We start from the raw sequence: 13,118 nt of genomic DNA, 5'->3' as shown, positions 1-13,118 counted from the left end.
ACTGTCTAGCAGTAAACTTTTCATCCAACTGTTGGAATAGTGAGCGAGATGAAACCAGGAATGCCAAATTAATTGTGGCCTTGAAATGTCATTTAATTTCCCATTATTAAGGTGCAACTACATGAATTTTGAATGTTTTTGACTTTCCATTACCAGATAATTAGTCATTTTCACACCTCAGAAGTAGTTAATTTTCTAAAGAATTGCTCTAAAGCTTAATAGTTTCATGATGTGAAATTCATGGTTGAATGCACTCAGTCAATTACTTCAAAAGGCAATTGGATGGCCACTTTGAAGAAAATAGACTTGCATGGCTATGGGGATCATGTGGGGGAGTGGGACTGAATGAATAGCTCTGTGGAGAGCCAGCATGGACTCGATGGGCTGAACGGCCTCCTTCTGTGCTGTTAAATGACTCTGACTTTTGAGCATAGTACACAGCAGTGGTATAGTATCAGTTTCATAGGTCATAGTCATAGTCAATTTCATTTTCTGTTAAATATGCACTATTGTGAGTATAGCTGTTCACATTCCATGAAGTCAGTTAGAGCATACACTATAGTTTCCTAGTGTATTACTGCATTACAAATTGTGTAGGAGTAAATGACTAAGTTTGCAAATCATACACCAACTTGTATGAGGTCTCAATAGTCCTCAACCCCTATTTTAGTGGGTGGATGGCATAGGGTAACAATCGAGCTCCTCTGTTACCCTGTTGATCCTTCGAATAATATCACTCTTGTTACCCCCATACTGAAGAATTATAACAAGAGCTTGCGGGATTTTCCTCAGCTTTAAAAGAAAGTACATTTTTGAAAAGCCGTTGCCTGATGGAGATCATGCACTGTTCTCTGTTTTTATTCCAGACCACAGGACTCTCTGCTGAGACTATGCGTATTGTACTGGAGCGTTGCTGCAATGACCTGCGGCTACTCTCTGTACCCAACAAAACATTGAAGGCTGAAGGGTTCTTCAGGAGCAATAAGGTGAGCTGGTAATATGAATGTTGCAATTAATGGATGGACAATATTTTGCAGAGCTAACTGGAGGGAGCTGGATTGCTGCAGCCGTTCTGGGTGATGAATCAGAATTTGTAAGGCATTCCAATTTAATACCAGCAGGACGGGTACAGTAACATGGTTTGAGTGTGAAATTAAATAAAATTAATGGTACAATGAAGTAATTAAATACAGATTATAAAATGCTGTCTTGCTAAAGGAAAATAATACTTTTAAACTAATGTGTGATGTGTTTTGTGTAATCCCATTTGAGATTAAGTTGGGTGATAGCTAGTTCCATATAGCAAGTACTGAATTAGTTAATGTAACATGATGCACTTCAGTTCAAATTACACATTTCTATTGGGGAAGCCATCAGTCAAGCTCTTGTACCTCAAATTGGATGCGTTGGAAAAGATAGAGATTTATCATATGTTTTTACATGTTTTGTAGATCAAGGAAATTCAAAGCAGTGGATGTGGTGTATATGGATTTTAGCAAGGCGTTTGATAAGGTTCCCCATGGTAGGCTCATTCAGAAAGTAAGGAGGCATGGGATACAGGGAAAGTTGGCTGTCTGGATACAGAATTGGCTGGCCCATAGAAGACAGAGGGTGGTAGTAGATGGAAAGTATTCAGCCTGGAGCTCGGTGACCAGTGGTGTTCCGCAGGGATCTGTTCTGGGACCTCTGCTCTTTGTGATTTTTATAAATGACTTGGATGAGGAAGTGGAAGGCTGGGTTAGCAAGTTTGCCGATGACACGAAGGTTGCTGGAGTTGTGGATAGTGTGGAAGGCTGTTGTAGGTTGCAACGGGACATTGACAGGATGCAGAGCTGGGCTGAGAAGTGGCAGATGGAGCTCAACTTGGAATAGTGTGAAGTGATTCATTTTGGAAGGTCGAATTTGAATGCGGAATACAGGCTTAAAGACAGGATTCTTGGGAGTGTGGAGGAACAGAGGGATCTTGGGGTCCATGTCCATAGATCGCTCAAAGTTGCCACCCAAGTTGATAGGGTTGTTAAGAAGGCGTATGGTGTGTTGGCTTTCATTAACAGGGGGATTGAGTTTAAGAGCCGTGAGGTTATGCTGCAGCTTTATAAGGTCCTGGTTCGACCACACTTGGAATATTGTGTTCAGTTCTGGTCGCCTCATTTTAGAAAGGATGTGGAAGCTTTAGAGAGGGTGCAGAGGAGATTTACCAGGATGCTGCCTGGACTGGAGGGCATGTCCTACGAAGAAAGATTGAGGGAACTAGGGCTTTTCTCATTGGAGCGAAGAAGGATGAGAGGTGACTTGATAGAGGGGTACAAGATGATGAGAGGCATAGATAGAGTGGATAGCCAGAGACTTTTTCCCAGGGTGGAAAGGGCTATCACCAGGGGGCATAATTTTAAGGTGATTGGAGGAAGGTTTCGGGGAGATGTCAGAGGTAGGTTCTTTACACAGAGAGTGGTGGGTGCGTGGAATGCGCTGCCAGCGGTGGTAGTAGAAGCAGATACATTAGGGGCATTTAAGCGACTCTTGGATAGGTACATGGATGATAGTAGAATGAAGGGTATGTCGGTAGTTAGTTTGATCTTAGAGTAGGTTAAAGGTTCGGCACAACATCGTGGGCCGAAGGGCCTGTACTGTGCTGTACTGTTCTATGTTACCACAGACAAGCTGCAAAATCCTGTTGAAAACATGTAAAGAAGGAATTGCATTTCCAAAGCGCCTTTCATGACCTCAGGACACCCAAAGCACTTTACGGCCTATGAAGTACTCTTGAATGTAATCGCTGTTGCATTGTAGGAAACGCAGCAGCCAATTTGCGCACAGCGTCCCATTCAGCAATGTAATAAGGACTAGATAATCCGTTTGTGATGATGATTGAGGGATTAATATCAGCCAGGGAAGAACTCCTCTGCTCCCCTTCAAAATAGTGACGTGGGATCTTTTACATCCACCTGAGAGGGTAGGCAGGGCCTTGGTTTAACATCTCATCTGAAAGTCAGCACCTCAGTCAATGCAGCACACCCTCAGTACTGATATTGGGAGTGTCGGCCTGGATTTTTTGCTCAGATCTCCAGAGCAAGGCTTGAGCCCACAACCTCCTGACTCAGTAGCGTGACTATCAAGTGACATTCTTTGTAAAGCACATGGAACTTGACAAGCATTTAAAAAAAAAAAGATTTTACGGGTTTTGTGATCATTTGTATTGCAGTAGTACAGCTTTCTGATTTATTTTCAATGAATCTGCAGAACAGTGATTTAAATCCATGCTAATCAGAGTTTTAATGTGTTCTAGATATTTGTTGAAAGCTCAGTCAGCCAGGATAATCAAGCGACTTTCACCGAGTCTCAGTTGTGGCATCTACTAGACCAGCATGCCAATACCATTCGGCTATATGTTTCATTGCCAGAACAATCGCCGGGGTCCCAAGGACTAAGGTATCTTCACCAAAAAGCCGCAGGGGATCCAGGCAGCCAGGAGGAAAGCTACGAGTGCGCAAAAGGATCCTCGACGCAGAGGAAACCTGTGGAAGCCATTTTGGAGGAGAGCACAGAGAAACTGAAGAACCTGTCACTGCTGCAACAACAGCAGTCATCCTGCATTCCGGGAGAAAATGGTGATGGTCTCAAAAGCGGGGAAGGCAGTGACTTTGAAACCATCGAGTCGTCATCACAAGAGGCGGACTCGTCGGCCTCCTTGGACAACAGGGAACTGGAAAACCGGATTCCCTCATCCGATCTGGAGACCCCACTCCAGTCGGAAGAGCGGTCAGATTCTGACATAAACAACGACCGCAGCACAAGCTCCGTGGACAGTGACATCCTCAGCTCCAGCCATAGCAGCGACACTTTGTGCAATGCAGACACAGCCCCTATCCCCCTGGCCAATGGGCTGGACTCTCACAGCATCACGTATAGCCGCCGCTCAAAGGCCAATGAAGGGAAGAAGGAAACGTGGGACACAGCAGAAGAAGATTCTGGGACGGACAGCGAATATGACGAGAACGGGAAGTGCAGAGGATTGGCACGGTACATGTTCTTCAAAGCAGAACACTGCACTTCTGAGGATGGATCAGGTGATGGACAGAAAAGTATGTTCTGTTTTGTGTTGGGTGCATACTAAAGGAACTTTAATACATATTTCGTTGGTGGTAGAATTGCTAGCCATGTACTTTCTATCACCATCAACCTTGTAAATAATGGATAGTTTGACTTCAAACAAGTGAAAGTACTCCTGTAGACCCTGAACTAACATGTGGGCATCCTGCTGCTTTCCTGTTCCAACAGCTGCACCCCATGTAGTCTTTTTATATCTGCACACACACACAGAAACAGGCCATTCAGCCCAGCTGGTCCATGCTGGTGTTTATGCTCCACATGAGCCTCCTCCCATCCCTCTTCATATAACCCATCACAATATCCTACTATTCCTTTCTTTCACATGTGTTTATCGAGCTTCCCTATATTCCCTAGAGTTTAGAAGAATGAGAGGTAACCTTGTTGAAACACAAAATTCTTAAGGAGCTTGACAGCTGAGAAGCTATTGCCTCTGGCTGGAGAATGTAGAAATTGGGGTTACAGTCTCAGAATAAGGGGTCAGCCATTTAGGACTGAGATGAGAAATTTCTTCATTCAAAGAGTTAGAATCAAAGAAAGTTTAAGGCACAGCAAGAGGCCACTTGGCCCATCATACCTGTGCCGGCCAAAAAAACGATCTACCCGTTCTAATCCCACCTCCCAGCATTTGGTCTGTAGTTCTGCAGATTATAGCACTTGAGGTGCATATCCAGACTCCTTTTGAATGAGGGTTTCTGCTTCAACTACCCTTTCAGGCCGTGAGTTCCAGACCCCCACCACCCTCTGGGTGAAAATCTTTTTCCTGAACTCCCCTCTAATTCTTCTACCAATCACTTTAAATCTATGCCCCCTAGTCACTGACCTCTCTGCTAAGGTAAATAGGCCCTTCACTTAGAGTCTATCCAGGCCCCTCAAAATTTTGTACATTTCAATCAGACCTTCTCTGTTCCAAGGAGAACAACCCCATCCTAGTCAATCATTCCTCATAGCTGCATTTTTCCAGTCCTGGCAACATCCTCGTAAATCTCCTCTGTACCCTCTCTAGTGCAATTACATCCTTTCTGTAATGAGGTGACCAGAACTGCACACAGTACTCAAGTTGTGGCCTAACCAATGAGTTATACAGTTCCAGCATAACCTCCCTGCTCTTGTATTCTATACCTCGGCTAATAAAGGAAAGGATTCCATATGCCTTCTTAACATCTTATCGACCTGTCCTGCTACCTTCAGGGATCTGTGGACATTTACTCCCAAGGTCCCTCACTTCCTCTACACTCCTCAGTATTTTCCCATTAATTCCTTTGCCTTGTTTGACCTCCCCAAATGCATCACCTCACACTTCTCCAGGTTGAATTCCATTTGCCACTTTTCTGCCTATCTGACCAGACCATCAATATCTTTATGCAGCCTACAGCTATCCTCCTTGCTATCTATCACACAGCCAATCTTTGTGTCGTCTGCGAACTTCTGGATCATGCCCTCTACATTTACGTCCAAATTGTTAATATATATACCACAAAAAGCAGGGGACCCAGTACTGAGACCTGCGGAACGCCACTGGAAACAGCCCTCCACCTTGCTGCAATTCCCTGAATCCCATGGGATTTTATTTTTTTTTTAAACCTGTCTGCCATGTGGGACCTTGCCAAAAGCCTTGCTAAAATCCATGTAGACCACATCAACTGCACTACCCTCATCTATCTTGCTTGTTACTACGTCAAAAAATTTGATCAAGTTATCAGACAAGATCTTCCCTTAACAAATCTATGCTGACTATTCTTAATTAAGCTGTGCCGTAGTGACAATTTATCCTGTCTCTCTGAATAGATTCCAATAATTTGCCCACTACTGAGGTTAGACTGATGGGCCTGTAATTATTCGGTCAATCTTACGCTCCCTTTTTAAACAGAGGTACAATGTTAGCAATTCTCCAATCCTCCAGCACCACACCTGTATCCAGTGAGGACTGGAAAATGATGGTCAGACCTTCCACTATTTCCTCTCTTGCTTTTAATAACCTGGGGTGTATTTCATCCGGCCCCAGTGATTTATCAACTTTCAAAGATGCTAATCCCATTAATACTACTACTCTTCCTATGTTGATTACATCCAATATGTCACACCCCTCTTCCTTAACTACAATATCTGCATCATCCCCCTTTTTTGTGAAGACTGACGCAAAGTATTCATTATGAACCATACCAACATCTTCCGCCCCTACACATAGGTTACCTTTCTGGTCTTTTATGGGCCCTACTCACTCCTTAGTTTTCCTCTTACTCTTAATGTATTGATAAATCATCTTTGGGTTCACCTTGATTTTTCTTGCCAATATTCTTTCATGCCCTCTCTTTGCTTTCCTAATTTCCTTTTTGATTTCACCCCTCCACTTACTTTCTGTACTCCTCTCGGCTTTCTGTAGTATTGAGTTCTCTGTGTCGGACATAAACTTTCCTTTTCTGCCTTATCTTACCCTGTAGGCTCCTTGACATCCATCGGGCTGTAGATTTGGCCGTTTCACCCTTTTTCTTTGTGGGAGCATGTTTACTCTGAATCCCTTGAATCTCCCCTTTCAATGCCTCCCACTGTTCTGACACTGATTTACCTTTAAGTAGCTGTTTCCAGTCCACTTTCGCGAAATCACTCCTCAGTTTAGTAAAATTGGCCTTGCCCCAATTGAGAACTCTAACTCCTGTTCTATCTCTGTCCTTTTCCATAATTATGTTAAAACTGACTGAATTATGATCGCTACCACCAAAATGCTCTCCCACTGTCATTCCTTCCATTTGCCCATCTTCATCTCCTAAAACAAAGTCTAAAAATGTGTCCTCGCTTGTTGGACTTACTACATACTGGGCAAAAAAGTTCTCCTGAATGCACCTCAAGAATTCTGCTCCCTCGATTCCTTTCACATTAAAACTATGCCAGTTAATATTGGGGTAGTTAAGATCCCCGACTATTACTGCTGTATTGTTCTTGCACTTCTCAGAAATTTTCCTACATATCTGCTTTTCTCTCTCCCTCTGACTCTTCGGGGGCCTATAGTACATTTCCGGCACTGTGATTGCCCCTTTTTGCTTCCTCAGCTCGATCCACATGGCCTCATTTGATGAACCTTCCAACATATCATCCCTCCTCACAGCTACAATAGTTTTTGACCAAAATTGTCATTCCCCTCCCTCTGGCGTCTGAAAACCCTGTAATCAGGAACGTTGAGCTGTCATCCCTGCCCCTCCTTAAGCCATGTTTCTGTAACAGCTGTGATATACTGCCATGTGTCTATCTGTGCCCTCAGCTCATATGCTTTATTTTCTATACTCCTTGCATTGAAATAGATAACCCTTGAGCTCTGCCATACTCTTTTTTTTTAATTTTCTAACCTTTGTCTTCCAGATTCATCCATTAATTTTCTGCCTTCCATTTACATTTCTGATTTTGTCCCAACTGAGTCTATCCTCAGGTCCCCATCCCCTTGCCAAAGTAGTTTAAACCCTCCCAACAGCACTAGCAAAACGTCTCAAGTCCCGGCTCTGTTCAGGTGCAGTAGTGACTCTGGAATTCTCTACTCCAGAGAGCTGTCGGTTGCTGAGTATATTCAGGATAGCGGTTGATAGATTTTTGGATACTCAGGAATGGAGGAATATAGGGATTGTGCAGGAAGGTGAATTTGAGGCAGTAGATTAGCCATGATTTTTGTGAATGATGGAGTGAACTAGAAGGCCGAACGGCCTACTGCTCCTATTTCTTATGTTCCCCATAAATATATCTGTGATATTCATCTCGACTACTCCGTTTGGTAGTGAGTTCCACATTCTCACCACCCTCTGGATAAAGATGTTTCTTCTGAATTCCCAATTGGATTTATTGGTACTGTATTATATTTATGGCCCCTTGTTTCAGTCTCGCAATAAGTAGAAAAGTCTTCTCTACATCTGTCCTGTCAAACCCTTTCATAATCTTAAAGACCTCTATTGGGTCATCTAGAGAAAAGAGCCCCCAGCTTGTTCAATGCTTCCTGATCGTTATAAGCTCTCAGTTCTGGTATGATTCCAAAATCTTTTTTAAACCTTCCCCAGTGGCACTATATCCTTTTTATAATATGGAGACCAGAACTGTTCACAATTCACAATCCAAGTGTGATCTAACCAAGAATCTATACAAGTTTAACGTAACTTCTCTGTTTTTCAGTTGTATCCGTCTAGAAATGAATCTCATTGCTTTGTTTTCTTTTTTAAGGCTTTATTAATCTGTGTGCTACTTTGTGATTTGTATATCTGTATTGCCAGATTGCTCTGTTCCTCTACTCCATTTAGATGTTTATTTTTCAAGAAGTATGTGGCCTCCTTATTCTTCCTACCAAAATGCACCACATCACTCTTGTAATTGGAAAATTAACTTCAATATATGTCCATTCTGCAGGTTTATTTTAAATGCAGTCAGTTTCTCAGTGACAGCCTCCAAATCCTGATGGACCAAGTTGGACTAGAGACTTAATTTTCAAAATCATTTCAAATTAAATTTGACTTTATTTGAAAGCTCTGCTCAGTAAGGAGTGATAGTACTTTAAGTGTTCACTAAAAATCATTACAGTTCCTTTAATGCTTTTGAAAAATATATGCCAGTCGCTTTAAAAAAAAAAGGTTTAGTTTGTATTTCTTCCTCAGGTTGTTCATTCCCAGCCAAGCAAGCTATGCCGTTGGTACTGAATGAATGGTGCTTACATGAGGGGCTGAGTGTATAATGTCTACTTAGAGTTTGCATCCTTGACTTGCACATCCCCACAATGGGATGGCTGAGATCAGTCAATTGGAGGGTGCTATCACAAGCATAGCGGCACATCCCGCTTCTCCCTTTGCATCCCCTGAATGTCTGGTTCTTTGAGGGTTTTACCCATTAAACTGCCATTATTCCCTTTGTTTTCTGCGACTTTGATACAGCAACACCTCACCCTTGGGTGTAGAGCTGTAGTACTAGCCTCCAGAGGCAGGGGAGGCTGCTCCTCGAGGTGGGTTTTGTTCCCTGCCTCTGAGAATGATGCACTTGCTGTAAGGTGCTACAGTCTGTGGTTAGGATTGCAATTATACCTTTTGAGTTATTGCTCGTATGCAAATTCTGTTATTGCAGCAGATCTCTAAAGTTACTGTACCGTATGTGAGGATGAATTTGGAGCATCAGAAGCCAGAGTGTAGAAACCATATATCAGTTGAGGGGCCATGATTGAAACTGCCTTACAGAGATCACATTCCATTCAGAATGATCACGATTTCCAATGCTTTCCGTTATCCTTAATTCCATTGAATTAAAATTCTTGCAGCATTTCTCAAAGGTACAGAATACTATAAACCAGCCACAAAACTAATGGCAGCTGTTGCAAGTAGCCAGCAATGTAAATCTCTAATTTACTAAACCGCAGGAAATGTGTAGTATAGGTCTGAGAGTGTCCATGACTTCCTGGGACATTTAACGGAGTAGCTGATGGACTGTAGGACTTATCTGCCTCCTAACCGGTGCTATAGAAAGGAGCAACACCTTTTTACCTTTGTAATTATGTCAAAGCATAGTACAGATGGGGAAATTATAAACCATGCCTTGAGAAACCTGAGATTTTGCTTTAACACAGTTATTGCCTATCTGTCAATATAAATATCTGGCATGCCCATCACAGCATGGATGTTAAAAAGAATTGAAGAGAAAATAAAGCTGGTTATTTCCTACTGGTTTCTCATGTCAGTTAGGAGTTGAAGATTTAAAAGCAGCCATCCATCTCGAGAGAACTCTCCCAACAACAGAAAGTACCCTTTTAGTCTCAAATCTGCCTATTCGCGACCGACCCTGTGGCCTTAAAGAGACAGGCCAGATTCCACATCTTGACAGTGGATTACACTTTATATAGAGCTCCTGCCCTCAAAATTTACCATGAGTAATGTAACAAGAGTTGTGCTAGGTAATAGCAAAATACCAGAATTACTGAAAAATTGGACTAAGGAAAGATGATGTCCGTTTGTTTCATCATTGCGGTATAGAAACATAGAAAATAGGAGCAGGAGTAGGCCAATTGGCCCTTTGGGCCTGCTCCGCCATTCAAAAAAGGTCATGGCTGATCGTCTAATTCAGCACCCTGTTCCCGCTTTCTCCCCATATCCCGTGATCCCTTTGGCATTAAGAAATATATCTATCTCCTTGAATATATTTAATGACTTGGCCTCCACTGCCTTCTGCAGTAGAGAATTCCACAGATTCACCACCCTCTGAGTGAAGAAATTTCTCCTCATCTCTGTTCTAAATGGCATACCCCGTACCCTGAGACTGTGACCCCTGGTTCTGGACTCCCCAGCCATCAGGCCTGTCCAGCCCTGTTAGAATTTCATAGGTTTCTATGAGATCCCCTCTGCTGCTTAACTCCGCTACTTAAATAGCTTTCCTATTTAAAAGTTGAATCCTCGGAATTTTTCCAAAATTAATCTGCTCCCCCAGTAAACACATGATCACTACTCACCAACCAAACTACCCTGTCCATGACAGCAGCAGTTTGCATTCATACTGCACTTGTAGTGTGGCTGATGGTAAGGAGAGTTTTGAAGTTGGGGAGTGATATTGGAGAGTAAAATTCGGTAAGAGTACTGGGCCAAGACAGCTGAAGACTTTGCTGCAGGGGTGTGAAGGAGGGGCAAACAGGAGCCTGGAGCTGCGGGAGTGTAGGATTTGATCTGTGTCATGGGGCTGGGGGAGGTTGCAGAGATGGGGGTGAACAGCGCGTGGAGGGGGCTTTTGAAAATGTGCCGGGGGTGGGGGGGTGGGGTGGTGGGGAGTGGGTGCTTGCTTGACGCTTGGTGGTGAGTTGGGAATTTCCAATTAGGCAAACTCCCAGCAGTTGAGATGCTTCAGTTGGCACAGGAGGCAGAATATCTGCAGTTTCTGACTGACCTTACCAATCACACTTTGCAAAAGAAAACAAACCTTGATTCTGATTTGGATCCTGACTAGCAATGTAAACACAGGCCTCAGCCAGTGGTTACTTAACAGCAATTTAGCTTTTATAGTCACAGCATCACCATAGCAGCCGAATAATACTTTGTGTATTACATGATGAGATTTCTGTCCTTGCGAAACAGTGCATCCATCGTAATCACGAGGGAAATCAACTAGTATACTTAATGTTATGGACTGGCATCTGCAAACAAGCTAATCTGTGAGAAGACAACCGAAACTGAAGAATTCCGTGTTTTTGTTATAGAGCCCTGATCACTCTGAAATCTTGTGCAAACCTATATTTAATCTTACTTTTTTATTTTGCAAGTGGTAAATGCTGTCCAATGCTCGTAAACACTCATTGATAGGATTGGAAACTCTTTTAAGAGGGAACAGTCTATGATGGGATTAGAAGACAGTATTTCCGGAAAGATTTGCACATTCATAGCGAATCATGGAATGATACAGCACGGAAGAAGGCCACTGGGTTCATCGTGCCTGTGCCGGCTCTTTGAAAGAGCTGTCCAATTAGTCTAACTACCCCCTGCTCTTTCCCCCCATAGTTTTGTAAATTCTTTCCCTTCGAGTGTTTATCCAATTCCCTTTTGAAGTTTACTTTTGAATCCGCTTCGGCCACCCTTTCAGGCAGTGCATTCTAGATCATCATAACTTGCTGCTTAAAAAAATTATTGGGTTATTTTGCCAATCACCTTAAATCTGTGTCCTGCTTACTGACCCTTCTGCTACTGGAAGCAGTTTCTCCTTATTTACTCTGTTAAAACCGTTCATGATTTTGAACACCTGTATTAAATCTCCTCTTAATCTTAAAAGCAAAATACTGGAAATCTGAAATAAAAACAAGAAATGCTGGAAACACTCAGCAGGTCTGGCAGCATCTGTGGAGAGAGAAGCAGAGTTAACGTTTCAGGTCAGTTGACCCTTCTTCAGAACTTCTTAATCTTCTCTGAGCTGTGGAGATAAATCCCTGCTTCTCCAGTCTCTCCATGTAACTGACACCCCTCATCCCTGATGCCATTCTAGCAATTCTCTTGTGCACCCTCTCGCAGGCCTTGACACCGTATCGAAAGTGTGGTGCCCAGAATTGAATACAATACTCCAACTGAGTCATAACCAGTGCTTTATAAAGGTTTAGTATAACTTCTCCTCGAGGCGGCCAACATCCCCAGCATATACGCCCTACTGAGCCAGCGGCGCTTGAGATGGCTTGGCCATGTGAGCCGCATGGAAGATGGCAGGATTCTCAAGGACACATTGTACAGCGAGCTTGTCACTGGTATCAGACCCACCGATCGTCCATGCCTCCGCTTTAAAGATGTCTGCAGACGCGACATGAAGTCCTGTGACATTGACCACAAGCCAGTGATCGCCACAGCTGGCGGACAGCAATAAAGGCAGGGCTAAAAACTGCAAGTCGAAGAGACTTAGCTGTTGGCAGGAAAAAAGACACAAGTGCAAGGAGAGAGCCAACTGTGTAACAGCCCTGATAACCAATTTTATCTGCAGTGCCTGTGGAAGAGTCTGTCATTCTAGAGTTGGCCTTTATAGCCACTCCAGACGCTGCTTCACAAACCACTGACCACCCCCAGGCGCTTACCCATTGTCTCTCGAGAAAAGGAGGCCAAAGAAGAAGAAAAAAAGTATAACTTCATTGCTTTTGTACTCTATTCCTTTATTAGTAAAGCCAATTCATTATTCCCTCTACATTTCTCCTATACTATCGGAGTATTGTACCCATTGTACTCTTGGCTGCCACGCAATGACACCTCGAAAACTAAAAAGTATGAGTCAACAAGGCAGTTGAGAATATGTTTGCAATTTATATAAATTGTATGTGGAGGGGTTTTGCCAGAGTGGATAGGGAGAAACTATTTACACTGACAGGAGGGTTGGTAACCAGAAAAAAATAGATTTAAGAGAATTGGCAAAAAATCCAGAGGGGATATGAGAATTGTTTTTCTGCAGCAGGTTGTGATGATTGGGAATGTGCTGTTTAAAATGTGGTGGAAGCAAAATTTGATAGTAACTTTCAAGAGGGAATTGGATAAATACTTGAAAAGGAA

The 13,118-nt window shown here is 43.0% G+C and overlaps 1 protein-coding gene across 5 annotated transcripts in view; it reads left to right on the top strand.

Annotated features, from left to right (window-relative positions):
• Window positions 1-13,118, top strand: part of usp47 (ubiquitin specific peptidase 47) — a 186,232-nt gene that overhangs the window by 153,017 nt on the left and 20,097 nt on the right. For 4 of the 5 annotated variants that reach the window (XM_068046694.1, XM_068046695.1, XM_068046692.1 and 1 more), the window contains 2 exons: window positions 867-986; window positions 3,287-4,082. In XM_068046694.1, the coding sequence (XP_067902795.1) occupies window positions 867-986; window positions 3,287-4,082 (916 nt within the window). The remainder of the gene's footprint in view (window positions 1-866; window positions 987-3,286; window positions 4,083-13,118) is intronic. The other variant, XM_068046693.1, reaches the window with a different exon arrangement.

Source organism: Heterodontus francisci, chromosome 14, assembly GCF_036365525.1.
Source record: "Heterodontus francisci isolate sHetFra1 chromosome 14, sHetFra1.hap1, whole genome shotgun sequence".
NCBI lineage: Eukaryota > Metazoa > Chordata > Chondrichthyes > Heterodontiformes > Heterodontidae > Heterodontus > Heterodontus francisci.
Note: the sequence above shows the minus strand (reverse complement) of the source record. Positions and strands in the feature narration are given on the sequence as shown.